This window comes from Nycticebus coucang, chromosome 3 (genome assembly GCF_027406575.1).
Source record: "Nycticebus coucang isolate mNycCou1 chromosome 3, mNycCou1.pri, whole genome shotgun sequence".
NCBI classification, from domain to species: domain Eukaryota; kingdom Metazoa; phylum Chordata; class Mammalia; order Primates; family Lorisidae; genus Nycticebus; species Nycticebus coucang.
Genome location: NC_069782.1, coordinates 27,309,287 through 27,332,785, shown reverse-complemented (window position 1 = coordinate 27,332,785; position 23,499 = coordinate 27,309,287). Strand labels below are relative to the sequence as shown.

The window sequence follows — 23,499 nt, the reverse complement described above, 5'->3', positions numbered from 1 at the left end:
GCAGGCCTTTATGCTCAACACCGCCAATGTCTGTGGCCCTTCACCTCCCCAAATCAGACAGACCCTTGCTGTTCCCAGGACTCAGGGAAAACAAACGGCTAGCAACAGCGATGCTTAATTCTGACAGTGATGTAAGAGAGGGAGATCTCTTTTTTCCTGGGTCACCAGTTATGCCACGGGCCCAATAAACAGAGGTTTACCAGGCTGGGCTAATCAGGAGAGCAGGTATCTATCTAGCTAATTAAGGCAGTGAGCAATGTGGGCAGAGTTCGGAAAGAGATTCACATTAACCACGGAGAGGGACCGCTTGGCAACTGCTACTGAGTTAGGAGGAGCACAGTTATTTACACCACACGGCCCCAGGTCGTCTTGCACACATCAGATGGCACAATCATTCATTTTAAAATTTGGTAGTATGCACAGAGTTGTTTGTTTGTTTGTTTTTTTTAAATAAAAACTGTTAAGAACTTGAAGGTAGGAACCAGTGGCTTCATCTCGGTATTATTATCCTTTCTATGGCACACAGAATATGGTCCCAGTTTTTACAAAATATCGCAAGCAGAGTCACGGCGAAGAAGGTGCCCAGGATGTGGAAGCGGCTCTTCATCATGGGCGAGACGAACTTCGCGATGGTTGACACGCACACTAAGATGACGGTCATGATGGCCAGGACCACGTTTATGCACTTCCCCAGGAGCACTTTGGCGTTCACCGTGTCTGTCTGCAGGGCCTGCTGCTCCTGCTGGTGGAGTTCCAGCTTAGAAATGCGGGTCTGGCACGATTCCAAGGCTTCCTGCGGGCAAGAGGGAGAGCGAGGGTCAAAGGCTATGGAGGTCACGGCAGCACGCGAGCCCACGTCGGAAAGCCCACCAGGCGGCGGCTTCAAACCCCTCGCACTGACGACGTGACAGACAAAGGTGGAAACCAGAATCCGAGGCCATCTGTGGCTACTCATGGAACAAGCACGGGTACACAATAATCACATAGCGTTAAGTTAGGAATCCTGAGTGAGCTTTTTAACTTTACCTATTGTTGAAACAAAATGACAGAGAATACTGGTACCTGTGGTGCCATGAAGGACAAACCAGAGGGGTGGGGTTCCCCTTTGTGACAGCTGATGAGTGTGGGATCCCTTCAGCCACAGAGTGTGGGATCCCTACTGGCCAGTCCACATGGCCACTATGGCCGAGAGGCTCTGCGTCTCCTTCTGAAGACTGGTGAAGGCAGGTGAGGGAAGGAGAAGGCCCACAGGGCAACGCTCCTCCGCTTGCTCAGGACTCTCAGATGGAGACTGTCTCCCCAGATCCAGTTACTCAGACACAGCTGACTCTGAGTGCATCCCCAGCTCAGCCGTCTCTTCTGAGACTGACTCATCTACCCATAGCCTCCCTGACTTCACAGCTCCTCACAAGCCCCTGAAGGGCAGCACGTCCTGGCCCGATTCCTGCCCTGCACCTGAGCCAACCCTTCCCCCTCCAGCTTCTGCTTTTCTCAGAAAACAACACCAGTTCCCCATGTTAGAAGGCTGAGGGGCACCCCCGGACACCCCTCTCGTCCAACCCAGCCCCCCAGCTGCCAAGGCGGCAGCCAATATCCACCTCAGTCAGTGCATTTCTCTCTTCCCTCGCTCAGCACCTCAGTACGTCGCCGGCATCTCCTACCCGCAATAACCTGACATGAATTTCCTCACATACTCTTCTGTCCCCACCTGTGAATTCATTTTCCCTGTGGCAGCCCAAGCCATATTTTTAAGATGCACATTTGATACAACTCTTGTCCTCAGTACTTTCACATGTCCCACAGGACCCTTCAAGGCTGTGCAAGGTCTGGGCTCAGCCACCCTCCCCTGCCTCAGTTAATGCTACCCTCTGTCCCCTCATAGCACTCCAGCCAATACGGCTCTCTCCAAGTTCCTGAAAGGAGCAGGTACCCACCTCGGGCCTTCGCACATGCAGAGTGCCCTGTTTGAAACGTGCATCTCTGCCCCTCTGGCCCCTCTTCACTTGCAAATCTCCCTTCGGTTCTCACCTGACTGTTACGTCTTCCCTGACCCACCAGATTAGGTCAGGTCTCCCTCCAGCTTTATTCCCCAGCTAGGAGACTGCATGAGGCCAGGGCCAGTGTGCCAGGCACGCGGCAGGTGCTACAACCAGCTGGTGCCACCAGCAGGATCCGAGGCTTGAGAAGGGGGCTGGCTGAAAGGACCTACCTAGAGGTATGACAATACAACGTACCCCCTTCGGTTCAATAGCCTGCCATCTAACTCATTTGCCAATGTGTGTGTGATCTAGTAAATGAAGGCAGTCATCTTTTCAGGTTTTAAATAAGCATAATAGCTCCAACCTTGATTTGCTTTTCTTCTTCTGAATATCCTCTATGGGCCAAAGAACAGGGTTCTCTGTTACGGTAGTAACTTTCATTATCCAAGGCTACTGACAAAAAGGATGAAACTTCTTCAGATCCTCACGTTCTAAAAAGTGCAGCTTTTCTACAGTAACAGGCATGTTCTGACAAATGGTGCATTCTTTCTAACCTCTTGGGCCCAAGGTTTCTGCCATTTTAGGCGTGGCTCAGGAAAGGTGATAGAACAAGACAAAATATCAACATTTTAGGCAAATTCATTAACCTCAGATTGTACAGATGAATTACATGTACCAGTGGACTGATCACAGAATTGCCTTAGAAGGAATTTTAGTCACAGCAGCAACACATATTAAGCCCCATAATTTTTAGAATTTCCTTGGGTTCAGTATTTAAATCAGGGATGAGGACAGAAGAAAAGATTATCTTTAGACATTTTTAATTGGGATTTCAGGTTTAAAAAAACAAACAAACTCAGTTGTTTAAAGCAACAACACAATCATATATCCATAGGCAACAGCCACCATCGCCTATGCCACCTAAGCCAGCCCATCCATGGGTATTACTCTGCTTGCAAGCACAAAAGAAAAGCCCAAGAAGCAAGGATGAAGCGAGCAGGCCCAACTGTCAAAGCCCCCAGGAATATGGCTGCTCACGAAGGTAATAAAAAGAACAGCGTGTATTTATTTCTTCACTGTTTACGATGTGTCAGGCAAAGGTTTCAGTACTTTACATACATTATCTCATTGAATCCTCCTGACAACCTCTTGAGGTAGGGTTCATTAATATTCCCATTTTATAAGTGAGGAAACTGAGGCACAGAGAGCCAGGATTCTAACCAACATGGCACAGAAGATTCTCCAGTTATTTATATAGACGTCCGCTTAGCACCTCTGAGTGAGAGATAAACCAGAAAATGGTGAAATGAAGTGATATAAAATTTCTGTGAAAGGCTGCAGAGAAGGAGCTCCCTTTATCTGACCTTTTCACTGCTAAAATGTTTCTTTAAAAAGGGAAGAATTTTTTTTTGCAGTTTTTGGCCCCGGGCTGTTTGAACCCGCCACCTCCGGCATATGGGGCCAGCGCCCTACTCCTTTGAGCCACAGGTAAAAAACCCCAAAAGGGAAGAATATTAACTCAAACTATCCCCTAAATGAGAAAACCGTATATCCAGACACCACCCAGTGACATCTAAGACACGTTCTAAAATAGAACGACCTAATCACCCCACTGTAATGTTCAGTGGGCAACATTCCACATTTAAACGTTTCTGGTTTCTCTAGCCCTGGTGACACGCTAACCCAGAGGAGAGCCAGAAATTCCCAAGTGTCTTCGGTGCCGCGGTCTCTGGAGCCAACACTTCCCATCAGCTCCACCACTACCATTCCCAGAATTTGTCCAAGAAGGCATCTGGGAATAGCAAAGGCTCAGCCCTTGACACACAGTGAAATAAAATGTGAACAGTTGAAACTCCAGCTCTCGCACCGCAGGAGCAATCTGTGTTTCAGTTTTATCCATTATAAGGAGGGGCTCTGATTGCCAAAAGCCTTCACTCAGCAGAAGAAAATACACAGAAAAAATTCATAAAAATGAAGCTGAGCATTATTTGAAGAGTACATTTTTTTAGGCAATCAAGAAACCTGGGGTTGTTTCACTACAGGCTGGCACTGCGTTAGGAAACACTGGGACACATCTCTGCTTACAGTGATCCTTAAAAACCTACCCAGTTGCTACCCTCCTGGGACACGTCTCTGCTTACACTGATTCTTAAACCCACCCGGTTGCCACCTTCCCAGGACACACATTCACACTGATTCCTGAAGAATGATTGACATGACCTTGTTCAGGCCACTCAACATCTCTGTGCCTCAGTCTCCAGATCTGAGAGGTGGGGATAACAAGAGGAAGTACCTTAACAAATCACTGAGGGTGAACTGGGAAAAAAAGAGACCTCACGTGTTTTGTTAGTGTTTGGCACATAGTATGCATGGAAGGGTCTAAAATTCTTGCCAACAGGAAAGTGATCATTTTAGAGATGCGCAAACAGGCTCAAAGCTTGCTCAGGGCCACACAGCAGGACAAACGGCAGATGTGTCACCACTAAATGATGGACTGCCCCACCGTCCACGGCTTGCTGGGCACATGTCTGAACTTCTGTGGGTTGTAGGGTCTGTGCCGTGCAATCTGGGCCTTGTTCACACTGTCCTGAGCCGTTTGCCAGCTGACCTTCTCTGGACTTTGCAACTAGGCTTCTTGAAGGCAGGGTGTGTCTCATTTGTAAGTTTTAAAAATTTTGGTAATGAGGGGCTTCAAGTACATAATAAATACTTGCTAACTGATTTAGGGAGAACGTATACAGAGCACAGCCTCTTAGTAACGACTGGAACACACTGGTGGGCTGATGGAGAGAACATGTGCAGAGAAAACATTTTGCCTCATGTGCCAGGAGTTCTGAGAGCTCAGGGGTGCTGTGCCTAGTCTGTGAAATGAAGGAATGTGCAGCAAGGGACAGGCACCTGGATGTCGCGTGCCCGCTCGTGGGCCTGGTAGGCCACCTTCTCCTCGATGCTGGCCAGCTCCTGCTTCAGGTTGGCTGTCTCGTGCTGGTGCAGGTCCGTCAGGTCATGCAGCTGGTCCTCCAGTCGCTCGTACCTTTACAAGACAGGAGCCCATTCTGAGCATGGCATCGCACAGGTCTTGGAACAGCACATTCTAGAACAACGTCCTTTTTATCATATTACGGCAATGCCCTTTGGGTTGTTTTCCTCCTCTGGCAGTTTTTCCAAAAGACTAAGTCTAGCTGCAGGGAATATGATGTTGGACCACACCAAATCCCAGCTCAGGGAAGGACTGGTCTCTGCAGTCTCAGTGCTCCGTCCTCACTGCTGGGGATGCACACAAACCCAGCCTGGCCTCTGTGCCCACATCAGACTAGCACCTTAGCCGGCTGCAGGGACAATGGGGCAGACCTGCCAGGGCCAGTCAGGAGACGGGGCCCTCCAGGATCCTCCTAGAGGTTGGGCCCCACCCTACATAAAGGTTCATGGTCAGAGATCATGAGGAAGGAGCCATGGTTTCAGTGTCACCCTCTCCTCTGGGCCCGATTCCACTACTACCGCACTCACTGTGGTTTTCAGTTTTTGGAACTTTAGTGCCAGTAAGAGAATCTCTCTAACATATGAAGTCTTATCATGTCTATTTTGCAACAGGATGCACTATTTGAGGAAGGTGCATTAGCCTGGAATGTCTTTGACCAATGCCAGTTTTAGATTCTTACACAGGTCCCCCAAGAGAATCTTTTTTTAAAAAGAGGCAAAAACAAAATAGATTTAATGATTATTTTCAGGCATGATTTCATAGGTGCCAAATGTTGCTGCTGATGTAAAGAAGCTTTTTTTTGTTTGTTTGTTTTTAATTTTTATTTTCTTTATTTTCTTTTTTTAATTGTTAAATCGTAAAGAAGCGTTTAGTGAATGAATGCACCTATATCACAGGGATCACAAACATTACCGTAGAACCAAAGGAAAAAAACTGTCCTAAACTTAGGTAAATGGGTATTTGTAACTTGGGACAAAATGTGCATCCAAACAGTGCTGTATCCCAAACTGTTTGGATGAAATTAGAATTAATATTTTCTAAAACAGATGTGACTTGAAAAACAGCTCTTGTGTGACAAAGATATCATAGTCAAACATACATATGGAAAGTTTAAAAAGCTGTTTCATAAAATGAGTTTTAAAAGCCACATTTCTAAATTAATACATGTATAAAATCACACATTAATTATAAAACAACGTATAAGCTAAATTTAAAACGTCATTGTTAAGCTGGGTATGGTGCCTCATTCCTGTAATCCCAGCACTTTGGCAGACCATGGCAGGAGGATTGTTTGAGGCTGGGAGTTTGAGACCAGCCTCAGCAACATAGTAAGACCCTGTCTCTATAAAAATTAAAAAATTTAGCCAGGTGTAGTGGTGTGTGCCTGTAGTCCTAGCTACTTGGGAGGCTGGGCTAGAAGGATCACCGGAGCCCAGGAGTTCAAGGCTACAGTGAGCCGCCATCACTCTACTGCACTCCAGCCTGGGTCACAGAGCAAGACTCTGTCTCTTAAAATAAATTAATTACATTTTACAATATGTCATAGGCATTTCACTATTATATCCATATTCTTAGAAGTTAACATGTTGAGGAAAATGGGGGAAAAAATCATCTCATCTCTGGGCATACACACTTTTTATTTTAGAGATGGAGTCTCACTTTGTCACCCTTGGTAGAGTACCGTGGTGTTACAGCTCACAGCAACCTCCAGCTCTTGGGTTTAGATGATTCTTTGCCTCAGCCTCCTGAGTAGCTGGGACTACAAGCACCCGCCACAACCCCTAGCTATTTTTTTGTTGCAGGTTGGCCGGGGCCGGGTTTGAACCTGCCACCCTCGGTATATGGGGCTGGCATCCTACTCACTGAGCCATAGGCGCTGCCCAATACACACTTTTTATGAATAAACTATGAGCATGTAAAAGCCAGCCTATAAACATGTAGTTTTAAAATTAACTAATACAACCTACAAGACTTTAATTTATACTTTAATCTTTTTTAAATTTAAATTTTATTTTTTGTAAAGATGGCATCTCACTATTATTTTCGATAATTTTGTGCATAAAACAAAATTTGTGTCAGGTACCTACATGTGGAACTTTTTCACTTGCGACATGTTGGCACTCAGAAAGTTTCGGATTTGGGAGGATTTGGATTTCGGATTTTCGGATGAGGGATACTCAACCCGTGTTGATGCTGTCTGAGCTGTATTCACATTCACTGAAAACACAACCTGTAGCATATAAAGAAGGCCAACAGAAAACTCTGCAATACCTGTATCTCTCCTCCTGCAGCGTCTGAGAAATAAAACCATACTCCCTCTTAAACTGCACCTTCAGCGCCTCGATGTCCTCGGCCAGCTGTGCCTGGGTGTCTTTGATCTCCCTCAGCTCTTCCAGGATCACGGCGAGCTTCCCCTGGCTGTCCAGCGTGCTGGCTGCCCCAGCTCCGAAGGACTGGTTCCCATCACTGTCAGCTGAGCCTGACGTGCCACTGGAACACTCGTCGTCACTGCCATACTTGGGTTTGTCCACGATGGTAGCGCTGCCCCCATATCCCCGGGCACTCGCCTCAGGCCTGAACTCCTCTAAGGAACTTTTTAAGTGAGCGATGTTGTCAGCACTGCCAAACTTATTCCGGATCAAGTTGGCAAACTCTCTGGACTTGTTGAACACAAACACGGGGGGAGTAAGGGACACGCCGGGCATGCCCGACTTACTGCCCTCCATGCTGTGGGGCGCAGTCCGAGACTTCACGTGGGCATCTTTCAGAGAGTGGTGTATGTCCTTCAGGCGGTCTTTGGAAATGTCCTTGGAGCTCCTGGGGGCTCCATTCTGCTCAAGCTCTCGGAGCTTTCTGTGGTACTGCTCGAGCTTCTTCTGCAGCTGGGCGATGGAGTGAGCCGACTTCTGATTCTTCTTCTCAAAGACTTGCTTGATGCGTCCAGCCTGCTGCTTGTCTGCACTGTTAACTAGTTTTAGATACTCGGCGACATTCCCATCGCGGGATGTTTGCTCAATTTTTATCTGCTCTGTTACCTTTAGAATTTTTTGTTTCAGGCTGTCTGCGGTGAGTTTGACCTTGTGGAAGTCCAAGATGCCATCTGGTACATCAAAGTTGAGGTTGGTGTCTGACCCCCCACGGCGTATGCTCAGGGGCAGGCTTAAGGTATTCATGTCATGGCGTTCTACCTGAAGGAGACAGCAAAGAAGCACGTTCAAATCTGAAGTCAAAGGGACAATTACTACAATTAAATCTGTGCACACTGGTGGCGCCCGTAGCACAGTGGGTAGGGCGTCAGCCACAAACACCGAGGCAGGCAGGTTTGAACCTGGCCCTGGCCTGCTAAACGACCATGATAACTGCAACCAAAAAACAGCCAGATGTTGTGGCGGGCGCCTACAGTTCCACTGTAAGAGAATCGCTTAAGAGTTAGAGATTGCTGTGAGTTGTGATGCCACGGCACTCTACCAAGGGCGACATGGTGAGACTCTGTCTCAAAAAAAAAAAAAAAAAAAATCTGTACACACACAACAAACACACTTTAAATCCCAGATTTTCAAATTACAAATTTCACAAGACAAAACCTACCCACTACTCTCAGACTGAATACAGGATAGCCCAATTCCCTCCTGTATCCGCCTCACTAGCTATGAGATTGAGATCTCTCAGCGTATCCAATTTTCTGTGTGATGAGATGGCAACTGTCTGCTCCCAGGGTAGAAAATGCAAAACAGAATGAGGTCACCCATCAGTCCTGGTTTTCCGAAGTGCCTAGGTAACTGGGATGCCTGCAACACCGCTTTACTGGGAAATCTGTCGTTATGGGAAATGTATCCAATTCATAAAGCACTTACTTTAACAGAAGGAGAACTTTTTTAAAAAGAAGAAGAAAAAGACACTAGCAGGTACATAGATCAACACAAGAAAATTTATTTTCTTAATGGAATCATTAAACAGATGCAACAGGTAATACAGTGCAAGATTAATTTTAATAATTGGATAACACAACAGATAATTTTAAAACACACCACACTAATTTTTTGAAGAAGGCAAAAACAACAATAATACTAAGACCACATGAAATAGATTTCTCACTGAAGGGCCATTTAAAGAATTACAAAGTAGCACCATGCATTCTAATAAAGGGTGGCCTGCATGTGCTCCAACAGAAAAAGGCAGAAACAGCTTCTGTGGCTGCTTCCCCTGGGCTGTCTTGCTTGACCTTCAAGACTGTGCTAGGCAAAGAACATGCCAAGTCCATAAACATGCAGAAACCAAAGGCAAAGGCACCAGGATTTGAACCCAAGTCACCCTAATTAGAATCCTTATTCCGTATCAGGCCATTCTGTTATTAAGTCTTTATGGGATAAGAAAATGGCTTTTTTTGATAGAGTTTAAACACAATCTCCAAATAATGATTCATAAGATCTAAACTGAAGCATCTCATCTGTCAAGTTAACATCCCTTTCATTAAATAATGCCTTGATGCGAAGTCTCAACAGAAATCAAATGGGAGGCAAGACACTCCTTAGTACAAGTTACCCTTCATTTAGAGACTAGGAGGCTGATGGAAAAAATCAGTAAGGAACTGACGGACCTCACACTGGGTGACCCAGACTCAACAGAGACCATTTCCAATGATGTGTATTGACACTTCGCTGCATGTTAATCCTACCCAGTGCTTCATTCCAGAGGGGGTGCAAAGACAGAGCCAGACACAGTCCCTGTAGGCAGGTCAGGCCTTCAGCGCTGACAGAGTTTGTGGACAGTATTATCCGGTCCCTCTCTTCCCAAGCACAATTTTGCCAGGAATGAGACACTGGTTGCTTTATCTGGCAGAAGAGCATCACATCGTTAAGACCAGAAGGAAATAAATGCCCAATCACTGTAAGACTAGAAGACAGTCTCTACGGAAAAAAGAATAAAAGAATCGTGACTTCACTTGGTCAAGAGGGAAGGAGAGGAGTAGGGAATAAAGAAGGTGTGCACGGTGGCACCTGTGGCTCAGTGAGCAGGGCGCCGGCCCCATACACGGAGGGTTGCAGGTTCTAACCCAGCCCCGGCCAAACTGCAACAAAAAAATAGCCGGGCGTTCTGGCGGGCACCTGTAGTCTCAGTTACTTGGGAGGCTGAGGCAAGAGAATCGAATCGCCTAAGCCCAAGAGATGGAGGTTGCTGTGAGCTGTGACACCACAGCACTCTACTGAGGGAAGAGTGGACAAAGTGAGACTCTGTTTCTAATAAAAAAAAAAAAAAAAAAAAAAGAGGGTGTGCAAGTCCTTGAGGGATGACCGCAGGAAGCTCAGAGACTCAATGGACTGTGGCTCATTAGTGAACCTAAACAGCAATGGGTTCAAATTACAGCAACAAAGAAAGAGTGCACTAAACTGAGAACTGTGTACTTAGGACAGACAGGGCAATTAATGGTTAAGTGTACAATCACTGGAGACATCATATTTGATTATGCTTCTCTGCTTTTAGAAACTTTCTTTGGCTTCCTAAGGCCTCCCCAATGAAACAGTATGATCTGGCCACTGTAAGGCCCTAGGTTACCTTTCAGGTCTCACCTCACACCTTAAGAATACTACTCATCTTCAGTGAACCACACAATCCTACGTTCCCCAAATATACATGAATTTTCTGTGGATTTTTTTTTTTTTTGTATACATGATATTTGCCATGCCTGCCACCCATCCACTGTTACTTTATAAAAATCTTACATATTCTTCAAGATCCATTGTTTGTTTCTTGAGATAGAGCCTCACTTTGTCGCCATTGGTAGAGTGCCCTGGCATCATAGCTCACAGCGACCTCAAACTCTTGAGCTCAAGCAATGTTCTTTCCTCAGCCTCCCAAGCAGCTGGGACTACAGATGCCCACCACAACACCTGGCTATTTTGAGAGACAGGGTCTCGCTCTTGCTCAGGCTGGTCTTGAACCCGTGAGCTCAGGCAATCCACCTACCTCGGCCTCCCAGAGTGCTGGGAATACAGGCATGAGCCACTGCTCCGACCTCTCAAAATCCTTTTCAAATGCCTCTTTCTCCATGAAGTTTTCCTGGTCCCAGTGGAAGCTGTCTCTCCTCTCTGTGATACGCCCTGCTGCTTTGGGCTTACCCTGTGGCAAGGCTTTACTTTCCTCCTGACCACACGCCCTGTGTACTTTCACCCTGGTAGACTTACATTCCTTCCTGGAGGGAAGGGATGATGTCATAGTTGTACCCAACCTGATTGCTGGTGCTATCCTTGCTCACAGCAGGTTGTTTGCTGAACTAAGGTGACATCAGCCTTTATTCCAAGAAGCCTACACTGAAATCATTTAAGATATGTATCAATTGAATCAAAAAATGACTCTGGAAGTTCTGCCCATATAGTCCTGACAATTCCAGGTGGAGAGACGGTTTCCTGATATTGCCTAGATAATAAATCCTGTACCATTTTAAACTGATTCAACTAAACAAAGATTTTTCTGAGTATCAATACGTAATGAGATATACAAATACAAATTCGAACTTTTCGAACTTTAATTGAAATGTAATTTAATTATACATTCAGAAACAAGCATATTTAGTCAATGAATGTTTTACAAACTGAACACATTATGTAACCCATGGCTAGTTAGAGAAACAGTAGAAGTCGCCCTTGTGTCCCTTCAATCACAACCACATCACCCCCTACCTCCAGGGCTAATGACGGTCCTGACGTCCAACACACACATCCTTCTGGCCATTTTCTGCTCAGTGTGGTTTGTAGCTTTCATAAGAACTTATTCTTGCCCTCCTAAAGCTCACAAATAGTATCAGACTAAGTTACCGAAAAACCGCTAGGCACTCCTTACCTAGAAGTCCACTAGGACGTCTGGCGATAGAAAAGGTTTTACACTTTACCTTACTGAACTGAGCGTTAAATCCACACCTGCTCTTCTGGCTTTGATTCTCCACCAGCAGCCTTACTGTAGTCTGGACCCAGCAAACCTCGTTCTCCCTCCCACAGCCTCCCGGGGCAGGACAGCCTCGAACGCACAGGAATGTTCACCCGCAGAGGCAGGATTGACTTCTGGCTTAAAGTTGTAGCAATGCTTGGCATGTCCTCAAGAGTCCAGGTTGGGGGAAGTGACCGCATTTAAAGCCCACATCAATCAATCTCACTGCTTGTCGGCAAATCTCAGTTAAAAACAATGGATGAGGGTATAAAGCTGGAACGACTGCTGGGCTGCCCATCTCGTCCTTTTACAGCCCTAGCTGGCGTGGAAAATTGAGCCATACCACGTCACACACCCTAAGTTGCCTGAACACAAACTATAATTACGTGTGTAGAGGGCGTCCTCCATTCTTCATTTAACCTGAACTTGGCTCTGATCCCATAAAGTACACTACACAGTGTGATTGGTTTCAGGGTTAGGACGTGGGGAGGAGGATGAGGGTTCATGGATCACCTGGGGTCAACAGCATAGTGAATACTATGTTTGGGGGTCAGGAGACGGTGCTCTCGTTTCGGCCCTGGTATTTACTAGCTATGTGTTCTTGAGTATATGGCATCACATCTGTGGGCTTCCATTTAATCTACTGCACAAGGATGTACAAGAAATACAATCCAAGCTATGGTTACTGTGAAACAATACTGAGCAGCAGTCACAACCGAGGGCTTGAGACAGACTGCTTTGGTTCCATCTTGGCACCATTCTTAGAAGATGTGCAGCCTTGGAAAAATGACTTAACCTTTCTGGGCCTCAGTTTCCTTTCCTGAAAATGGAGATAATGATTCTTCAAAGAGTCACATGATGAAGAATAAATGAGAGAATGAGTATAAAGTGCCTAAGACCTCCTGGCACACAGAATGGTTTCAACAAGTGTTTGTTACTGTTACCATCCAATTTTGTTTTAAAATGTACCTAAATTCAATTTCATTTTAAAACGTATGTAAAAACTGAAAGGGAAACAAGCTCTGAAGTGTTAACCTTTGCACCCTGGGATGGACTGTCCAGAGTCATTCTTTTATATTTTCCCATTTTAAAAAAATGAAATGTATTACTGTTCTGGCAGAAGAGATCTTGATTTTAAAAATAACTGCTAGCCTCTTTCAGTTCTCCTGCAATGACTTGGCTGTTCTTACCTTTGCTGAAGGGCAGACCCTCAGCATTCTAGTAAAATGCCACTCCTAATTGTGCTTTCCTTCTGGCAGCAGAGACATTTCCATTGTCACCTCAGTGTTCTGGAACAAAGGCGGAGGAAAAGCCTAAGTCCTGGACAGACGTCAAAATCTGACCCTGAGTCATCTCTGTAATGAACCAGCCCTCCAGCACAGCACCCAAGATAGCTCACCTAACAAGGCGGATGCGTCCTCACTGTGCTGGGCGGAACACACTGTTCAGCTTTCAGAAGGGGGCTGACTCCTGGCACACTCCATCTGTGCCCCCGAAAGCTCCAGAGAGAAGGATAATTGAAGGGACTCTGCCCACGTACCCGTGAAACGGGACTGAAGAGGCTCCTGTGGGCCCATGAACGATGTGGCCCGAGACAGGAGTCCTTTGAGGCTCTGGGGGCGGGTGCATGAAGTGGCCAAAATGTGTGACAGATGACAACGGCCTGCTTAGTTAGTTCCAAGGCTGGATACAGTGTGCTTTTGCTTAACGAAAGGCTGTCTGAGCTCAGACAGAAGGAACGTATATTCCTTCCAAGACTATAGGTACTTCAGAGTACAGGTGAGCGTAGATTCACATACAGGCCCACAGGATCTGCACATTCAGCGCCTGAAGGCTTTGATGAGTTTGTGCAGCCTCCGTACCCATGTCAGTATCAATGACATTCTTCACTGTTCATCATTTTAGCTGAATTTTACTTCAGATCCAGAGTCAAGCCTGTTCTTATGGTATGTGTCAGAATGTGCTAGGCTTTGCCATGGTGTCGGTGTCAAAAACTCAGTGGCTTTTTAAAAAAGGCTCATATTGCAGCGAATCAGCTTAGGGACCCAGGCTGGGCTGGTGCTTCTACCACCTGGAACTAGACCAGTGAATGGTCCTCTGGCTCTGACAGACCTGCCTCCGAGGAGACACACGAGGAGACACACGGGGCTCCCTCCACCCATTACACTGGCTCTACCTAACTTCCAAGGGACAGGGAAGGAGAGTATTGCTGCATGCCCAGGGATGTGTGAAGTACCTTATTTAATTGCAAAAAACTCTCTGAGGTAGGTTCTACTATTATTATTATCTTACAGATGAGAAAACCAGGCACAGAGAAGTTAAACGAACTGCTTGGGGGCATACAGCTGGTAAGCGGCAGAGCCAGAATGGTGTGTGTGTGGATGGTCTCCAGAGCGCTTTCATTACGAGTCAGGCACTGCACTGAAGTTTGCAATGCATTCATATTTCCTTCACACCAACCCAAGACTTAGAAAGAGTGTGTGTATTCCTTGAAACCTGTGGATATTAAAGAGCATAACTGGGGCTCAACTCGGGTTTATGCAACAAGCAAGACCATACAAGCTCAGCCACTGACTACGTGAGAACCCATGCTGGAATTTTCCTGACATGGTCATCCAGATTTGTATGGACACTCTGGGTGTGATTTAGACTACTCAGTCAGAAAATCCTCCCTCAGGCTGAACTTGAAGTTAGCATCGCTGTACATTCCTCTCAACAGCCCAGGTGTGCTTTCTCAGAGACACACCAGTCAGGTTTGATAAAGTCCATAAAATCTCTTCTTCTTGATCCGTACTTTAAAATATAAACCATGATTTAGGCCACATAATATTGATAAGGATCAAATAGCTTACTGCTTTTACTGGAACAATGCCTAAGCATTTACAAGCACTAAGAGAGAAATGAGATAGAAGTCAAAGGAAAAACAAGAAAAGGAAGATACAGGCCTGATGGAGAAGCCAGCCAGGTTTCTAGGGCCCTGCCAAGGGTGCCTTCCCTTCCCTAGGCCGGGTGGCACAGCGGGGAGGGGGCCGCTCAGCCTGCTCAGCCAGGCTCTAAAGGAGTCCCCTTTGTCTGTTCCACCACTAATACACAGGACACAGCTAATCCACCTTGTGGTCACTTGATATGCGCTTGTGAAACGTCCATGCACTCAGTGACTATGGAACCCAGAGAAGCAAACCAGAACACCAGACCCTAGCCTCGGTTTTCATGCTAATGGAGTAATCTGTACCAGAAAATAACTCTGGAAGCTTGATAAACGTCTTTGGCATCTGTACTAACCTCTGCATTAATACATTCATGTGGACATCTACAAATAATGTTTTCTGGAACAAGAAAGACACTTTCCCTCACCTTATTCTGGAAAGGAAAAATCTTAAACCTCTTCACGTGGTATCCTGAAGGACATTTTCTTAGTAAAGTGTTGTGGTGATGTGTTTGTTTCTAATTTGTTTAGACAAGAAACATTTCCTTTCACAGCTCGAGTCTGACGATAGTACATGCTGAACTTTGAGTGCACTATGTTCTGCCCTGGAACTGAGTCAACAGCTTCATCACAAAGGTCTGATGCCCCCACTGCCCCCTTCTTCCTCTCTAAGCATCACTGACAAAAGCAATTCTGTCACGTCAAAAGTTCTACTTCCCGAGTGCAGGTAAAATAAAATCTTGTTACTATGCAATTAATTGTTTGGAACTGAGGCCAGAATGTATACACCTCTGATAGCCAATCCTTTCTCCAGACGCTGCAAATTAATAGTATGAAGGAGATTAAGCCGTGCTTAAGATTCTCAAAAGCAAATTCTTCAAGCATCCTCAAGCACTCACAAACACTTGATACTGTAATTAGAAACAATTATCTTCTCATTAAGTCTCTACTAGGCAACGGTGGTAATCTACTTTGAGATACAGTTCTTCAAAATAGCTTATAACTCACTTTCAATTAATACAAACTAATCTCTTACAAAATGAGTCTGACCTGGTAAAGATGCACCACATACTCAGTCTACATGAGAATTAAATTAAAGGAGGGGGGAAAAAGCCAGATTTAGAAAGACTGTCTCCGAAAGGGGAGAAGGGGAAGGCTATGGTGATGACAACTGATCAATCTTATTATGCTGCACACCAAGTAAGGTGGGACAGGAAACCCCTTGAAACCCCTTACCCTTGCTTAAAAGAAGGAAGTAAAGTAGCTAAAATAAAAATTAAGGAACAAGAGTAGCCGCCCCGTGTGGCCCTGCAATTATTGCCTGACCCATTGTTCAGGGTAAAATTGTTTCCCTACCCGGTCTTGTGATTTGTGACTGCTGTAAGCCCAAGTGCTGTAATGATGTTTTTTAGCTTCTGTAACAATGACGAAAGTCAGTTGCTTGCTTGCTGGCTGGACTGCACGTAGTCCCTGATAGTATAGATAATTTACCCTATATAAACCCTTTCCTTTTCACGGCCTGTGCTGTTCCTTCTGTATCCATGTAGAGGGGCAGTCAGTTGGCCAACCTAATAAAGACTCCTAAATGGGCATCAATTAACTGGCATCCTTGGTGGTCTTTTAACTTCTCACTCTGTAACACAAGGACGGGTCAAAGACCGCCATAGTGCCTGGGGGAGGGCACTATTTGGAATGTGAGGTGACACCCAGACAGGGCTGTTTCTAAAAAAAGGAAGGAGCCCTGGGGACCCCATGTACCTCAAAATGAGCAAGGAGAGTGATCCCTTAGTATCTGCCCTCCCGTCTCCAGGCCTGGCAGCCTACAACCTTCTTGAAGGAAGGGTTCACAGTTCCTTTTCGTGGGGACAAGGGGACAGTGAACTCTAAACACGGAACAAATGTCCATAGAGGCTTTTAGCTCCTAACTTGGAAGAGAAGGAAAAAACAGGGGAGCAAAAGCCCTTGGGCATGAAACGTAAGCCCTTTCAGGGCAGAGGGGTTTTTCTGGAAACTTACCCACATAGGCGCTTGTTCATTCCCACAGGTTTCTGGCAGTGTCTGTCAGTAAAACCTCCCCAGGAAACAGGGCAGGCCAGAGAGGAAGGGAGGTGGGAGACCACTTTATGCTGAGAGAACCACCCCCAGGACAAAACGAGTCTCCCAGGTCCTCAGCCAGTGAGCAGAGGGTCTCCCTGCTGCCCAAACTGATGGGCCAGTCTTCTCTGATTCCTGTAACAGTTATTCACTTCCTCCTTTCCCCCCAAAACCCACAGGATGGGAGCTCCTGGGAGGAGACAGTGCTTAATCTAAGTTTCTGGGTAATGGCCACAAAAGCAGCCCTTGTTCTGCAGAGCTGCCAGCACCTCCAGTCTGAATGAGCTCTCTGAGGGGTGCCCCTCAGACACACGACACTGACAACTGACGAGACGGACCAGGCATAGACGGTGACCTGCCCCAGCAGTTAAGACCTTCAGAGCTGGAAGGATCCTTAGGGAACTCGCCTGGCCCCACGCCCATTTTGAAAAGCAGCAAAAAACTTTTTATTGTAATCCATACGCTGTTCAGTATAGATGCCCTGTACAGAGGGGAAAGTACTGTCTCCTAAAGCACAGCTTTCTGAATAAGCAAGTGAATATAACAGGGGTGCGTCTATGAGATAACAATCAAGTTTCCCTTTTTGCCTTGGATGCTGAAATCCTGAATGGCACTTAAGAGTTAACTGTCAGGTCTGGTGATCAGCCTATTTGTTTCCTCCTCCTTTTTTGACTTTTGGATGTTAGTGCTACTTTATATTTTCCATACACCTTATCATAATCTGACCCGTAGTGGAAGACGGCAGGTGTACTTTAATCTACAGACGCTGGAGACATCACCCTGCGGGGGGACGAACACCACACGTACACTCCCATAGGGAATATGGGCAGCATGGTCAGACACATCCAGCTCATAAACTGGCACAGCTACTCCCTACCCCCATCCCCAAGCACTCAAAGGTACACCAGGGTCACAACCTGGCTCATGTACTTGGAAAAGTTGATATATAAGACTGAGCCAGGAAGCAGCATTTGGTACTGGGCCCCAAAGTACCTTCCCCAGGCAATTTTAACCCTCATAATTAAATTACTCTCTGCAGGTCAGGCTTTTAGTTTTGGCACTATAGCACACCCTATGTCCTAGACGATTGGTAGTACAGAATTCTGTGATACACAGACTAGAACACTACTAGCTATCAGACAGGGCTGAGAAACAACATAAGCTGTTTTGAGGGAGTAGAAGAAAAATTTATCTATATATATTTCTTTCCCTTTTGCAACACTGAAGCTACTTTTTTTTGAAGCTGCTTTTGAGTAGTTTCTAATATCAGCCAGTAATATTATCACTAAGTAGCAATTATAACTTAAAAGCTACCTTTAGTTTTATGAAAACAATATATAGCATTACATTTAAAGAAAAAAACTGACCATCAAAAGTATATTCAGGCCAGGCATGGTGGCTCATACCTGTAATCCTAGCACTTAAGAAGGCCAAAGCAGGAGGATCATGTGAGCTCAGGAATTTGAGGCCAATCAGAGCAAGAGTGAGAGTGAGAGTGAGACCCAATCTCTACAAAAACAGAAAGAGCAGCTAGGTACAGTGGTGCACACCTGCAGTCCCAGCTACTGGGGAAGCTAAGGCAGGAGGACTGGTTAAGCCCAGGAATTGAAGTTTGCAGTGAGCCATGAGGATGCCATTGAACTCTAACCCGGTGACAGAGTGAGATTCTGTCCCCCCACCCCCCAACAAAAGGAAGAGGAGAACCCTGTAAGTTGCCCAGCCAAGGGACTGTAACAAACCGGCTACCAGACACAGGTGTTCAACATAAGGAACGAGGCCTACTGTACTGATACATATACGTGGTGCATGTCCAGTCTCTGAAAATTAGGTCAACTTAAGGAGGTGGTCAGCTATGGAAGTTAGTACAGTATCTATTTCTCATATGGAAAAACAGCCTTTCTCTGAAGTTCAAATGAGGATCTTCAAATGAGGCCATCATCACAAAAAACCCTAATTTCCGTGGGCTGAATAAAATTACATTTTTAAAAGACAAATCAGACCATGCCATGTTCCTTCCTAAGAGTTTTCTGAGATACCACCTAACTCCAGTGAGAATGGCCCACACGCAACGTCCCAAAGCAAGATGCTGGCATGTGTCCAAAGAGAAGGGAACACTCCTGCACTGTTGATGGGGTACAAACTAGTACAGCTCTGTGGAAAAAGAAGCATGGAGATTCCTACCATTGACCACGCAATCTCATTACTTGGTATCTCATCCAAAAGAGGAGAAAGTGTGGAGAAAGCAGCATGGAGATTCCTACCATTGACCATGCAATCCCATTACTAGGTATCTCTCCAAAAGAAAAAAAGACATTTTACCACAGGGACATTTGCAGTCCGATGTTTATAACAGCCGAGTCCACAATCGCAAAGATGTGGAAACAACCCAAGTACCACCCCTCACCCCCACCGTGAATGGATTAATAAACTGTGGTGTATGTATACCATGGGATATTATTCATCCATAAAAAGGAGATTTTGCATCTTTTGTAACAATCTGGACCTTGGAGAACATCCTCCTAAGTGCAGTATCACAGGAATGGAAAGACAACCACCCCGCGTACTCAGTACTAAATTGAGACCAGCAGAGTTAACAACTACAGGCTCACTGGAGAGAAAAACTTAGTTGAATTCAAGTAGGAGTGGGGAGAAGGGGTCCGGTGGCGGCCCACTCAACAGGTACGAGGCACTGTTATGTGGCACACTTCCCGGGTGAAGGGCACAGCTACAACTCAGACTTTAACCTTACAAATGCAAACTGTATAACCGAATCATATAGACCCTCATATTAACCTGAAATTTTGCTTAAAGTTCCCTTAAGTAAATATTTAAAGAATGCAAGGCCCTCTTGATCAGGGCACTATCCTAGCCACATCCCAGTAGCTATGTCCATCATGTTTTGGGCACATGTATGTACAGACACCAGAGCAAGGCTTAGGCTTTGCATATGCTCCCATTTAATCCTTGCAGCTCCATGAGGTAGGTGTCCTTGGCTCTGCCGTACAGATTTGAAAGTGGGAGCCATCAAGTAAATTGTGGTTACAGCTGGGATGACAAAGGGCCAGGATTTGGACCAACGACCAGCTTTTCACCTTCACCTTATTCTATTGGTCGGATCAGTCAGCCTCCCCTGAACACTTCATACATTTTCCTATTTCTGGGTAGCTCCCACCCTAGTCTGGTCTCCTTCCCAATTTACCTTTCACAGGCCAAAGTAAACAGAGCCTCTTCCACAAAGGTCTCCCGCTCCCCCACCCCTTCCCAAAGTCCAGCTAGAATGGACTGCTTCCTTTGTGCTCTTCCCCAGATTTGCATTTACCCCATTTACATTGTTTACTCCACCAGGTATGACATGTTATTTGTATAACATTTGTTCTCCAATATTTGGAAGCGTCCTTGGAGAGAAAGATGGTCTAATAAGCCACCTGGGTCTGCCCCACACGCCTTCCTCAGTAAGACCTCGGTGTTTACTAAGTGAATCAGTGGTTGACTGAGAGCCAAGTGGGACAGCTGGCTGTCCCTCATGTTTACCTTCGCTCAGCTATCTGTGATGAGATCAAGAAGGACCTGCAAGTGAGGTCAGGCTGGATTGTTTTCAAGACAATCCATGTGAGAGGTCGAACATTCAGGAAACGTGTGCTCCATGGCTCTCCACTGCTCTAAGTAGAATACAGAGCATCACGTACCAAATGATGCATGTTAAGATCCACAAGTGTGATCCCTCTTTCCCAAGGGACATTTCTCCCCCGAGGGTACTATAACAATTGTTTCCGAGAACCCAGGTGCCTGCTCCTTCAAATACACCGAAGTATTCTGACCCAGTCCCTTAAGCTGTGATGACAGAAAGCAGCAGTCTTATGTTGCACTAAATGAAAAACTTTTAAAAATAATTTAATTCAGGCTTGGCGACTGTAGCTCAGTGAGTAGGGTGCTGGCCACATACACCAAAGCTGGTGGGTTTGAGCCTGGCCTAGGCCAGCTAAACAACAATGACAACTACAAGCAAATATAGCTGGGCAATATGGGGGCACCTATAGTCCCAGCTACTTGGGAGGCTGAGGCAAGAGAATCGCTTAAGCCTAAGAGTTTGAGGTTGCCATGAGCTGTCATGCCACAGCACTCTACCAAGGGCAACACAGTAACAGTCTGTCTCAAAAACAAATTAAAAATAAATAATTTAATGCACTAGCAAGATTATCAGATATTGTTTCTTGTTCCTAAGAAAATCACCATTTGGTAGAACATACAACACAAAAACAAAAGAGTCCTTTTACTCTCCAAAGTCACAGGTGGCAATGATTTTTTTTTTTTTTTTTTTTTTTTTTGGTAGAGACAGAGTTTTACTTTATTGCCCTCGGTAGAGTGCCGTGGCGTCACACAGCTCACAGCAACCTCCAAATCCTGGGCTTAGGCGATTCTCCTGCCTCAGCCTCCCGAGTGGTTGGGACTACAGGCACCCGCCACAACGCCCGGCTATTTTTTTGTTGCAGTTTGGCCGGGGCTGGGTTTGAACCCGCCACACTCGGTATATGGGGCCGGCGCCCTGCTCACTGAGCCACAGGCGCCGCCCGGCAATGATTTATTTAAAGGACAAAGGTAGGCCTCAAGAAGAATGGCCTGAGAGGACAGAATCTCAGAGAGATAGTTCAAATTTGTTAAAAAAAAAAAAAAAAAAAAAAAAAAGGAAGCTGCAGTGTAAGTCAGTAGTCAAAGGCACAGATTTAAGAGAGTTAGTAAAGACTTACAGATATCAAATAATTTCCTACATGTGTCACATAATTTTAGTTTTCCTTTGAAGAATCTGAGATTGGAATTATTACTCCCATTTCAGAGATGAGAAAAGTAACTTGTCTGAAGTCCTAACACCAGTAAGTAAGTGGCAGAGCTGTGATTTCAATCTAGGTCTACCTGGCTCCAAGAATATCCTACTTTTTCTTGAGAGCCTACTGCATGGCCAAACCACTTATTAGACACATGTGCCTGTTTTCTATAATCCCAACAACCCCCAAATTTATTTGATTTACTGAAATCATTAAATCCTCGTGTTACCATTGCAAAGATGGTAACACAATAGATAGGAAACCATAAGAGCAAACACAGGCTGCTTTAGACAGTCCTTAGTGCTATGAGACAATTACTGGAGATGTTCTCAATTTGATATCAATAAGAGATGAAACTAGTTTCAATCCCAAGACTTCCTGCATAACTGAAAGTGTGGATTGCTTCTGTTTTGCCATTAATCATGATTGTCAAGCCTAGTTTGTACAATCCCCCTCTTCTGTCTAAAGCCCCAGCAGGTTCTATGGTCAGTAAATTCTCTGCTATCAAGGTACACACGAGAGGTTTTCTTTTACAGCCATAGCACTTTAAAGGCACCAAAGATTAATGTTTCAGGAAGAGAATAGTTTTCTAGAAATGTACTGTTTTATAACCCAGTGAGAAGACAGTACAAAGAAATAAAATGAATTGTGGACTGATCACAACCCTTCTTGGAATCCAAATCTGTATCTGAGTTGACTGTATTTATTTCCAAAACAGAGAGAGCCTTGCAAGGCCCACTCACAACACCTGCAGCAACCAGGCTGCTCAGACTTCATAAAGAAAGCACTGATTGTACAACCAAGCGTATTAAAGAGGTCAACCTCCAGGATGGTAGCGGGAGTTAGTAGTTAAAGGCACAGAATTCAGGGATAGACCACTCAGGTTCAAATTCCAGCTCTGCCTTGTTAATTGGCCCACCTTGGGCGAGCTTCTCTCTCCAGGCCTTAATTTCCTCATCTGTAAAAAACGAGGTCAGCAGCATCTACTTCACAGGGTGATCTCAAGGATGATATGAATTGAGGCTGGTGACAGGGCCTTGAACAGAGTAGGCGCTGTATAAGTGTTGGTTATCACTTATTAAACCTAACACACCCCAGACAGGTGGGAAGTTCAGAAAAGTCCAGAGCCAAGAACAATAGTGCTGTTGTCGCTGTGACAGGCGCTGCCCTGAATTAACATCTTTTTTTTTTTTTTTTTTTTTTTTTTTGGTAGAGACAGAGTCTCATTTAATGACCCTAGGTAGAGTGCCGTGGCCTCACCCAGCTCACGGCAACCTCCAACTCCTGGGCCCAAGCGATTCTCTTGCCTCAGCCTCCCAAGTAGCTGGGACTACAGGCGCCCGCCACAACGCCCAGCTATGAATTAACATCTTTTAACATCTTCCATCTCCAAGTCTTTAAACAAGGGAAAACTGAATTAGAAAAGTATATCTAACGACTGTACCTTGCTACTGCCTCTAAAAATCTCTTTAAACTACTTCTCGAGCGTAGTATGGCAGAGCTGGGCATGGGTCCATGTCTGTAGTCCCAGCTACTCAGGCTTCAGGTGGAAGACTGATTGAGCCCAGGCATTCAAAACCAATCTGAGCAACATAGTGAGATGGTGGAACCCCATTTCTTTATAAAAGAGAGAAAGAAATATATATGTGTGTGTGTGTGTGTGTGTGTATGAATTATGGCAGGAAAGCTTTTTTTGAACAGATAGTATGTGGGGTGTTTTAGGACTGGGTTATACTTAATTCCACAAGCTTACATATCCATGGCCTCATTCTCTTTCAA

General features: G+C 45.4%; 1 protein-coding gene across 5 annotated transcripts in view; it reads right to left on the bottom strand.

Moving 5' to 3' along the window:
* Positions 1–432: 432 nt before the first annotated feature.
* TMCC3 (transmembrane and coiled-coil domain family 3) overlaps positions 433–23,499 on the bottom strand; it is a 233,763-nt gene continuing 210,696 nt past the window's right edge. For 4 of the 5 annotated variants that reach the window (XM_053585389.1, XM_053585392.1, XM_053585388.1 and 1 more), the window contains exons 2-4: positions 7,231–8,147; positions 4,878–5,013; positions 433–793 (exon numbers count right to left, since the gene is read on the bottom strand). In XM_053585389.1, the coding sequence (XP_053441364.1) occupies positions 491–793; positions 4,878–5,013; positions 7,231–8,132 (1,341 nt within the window). In that variant the 5' untranslated portion in view covers positions 8,133–8,147 and the 3' untranslated portion in view covers positions 433–490. Of the gene's footprint in view, positions 794–4,877; positions 5,014–7,230; positions 8,148–10,923; positions 11,218–23,499 lie in introns of those variants that run through there. The other variant, XM_053585387.1, reaches the window with a different exon arrangement.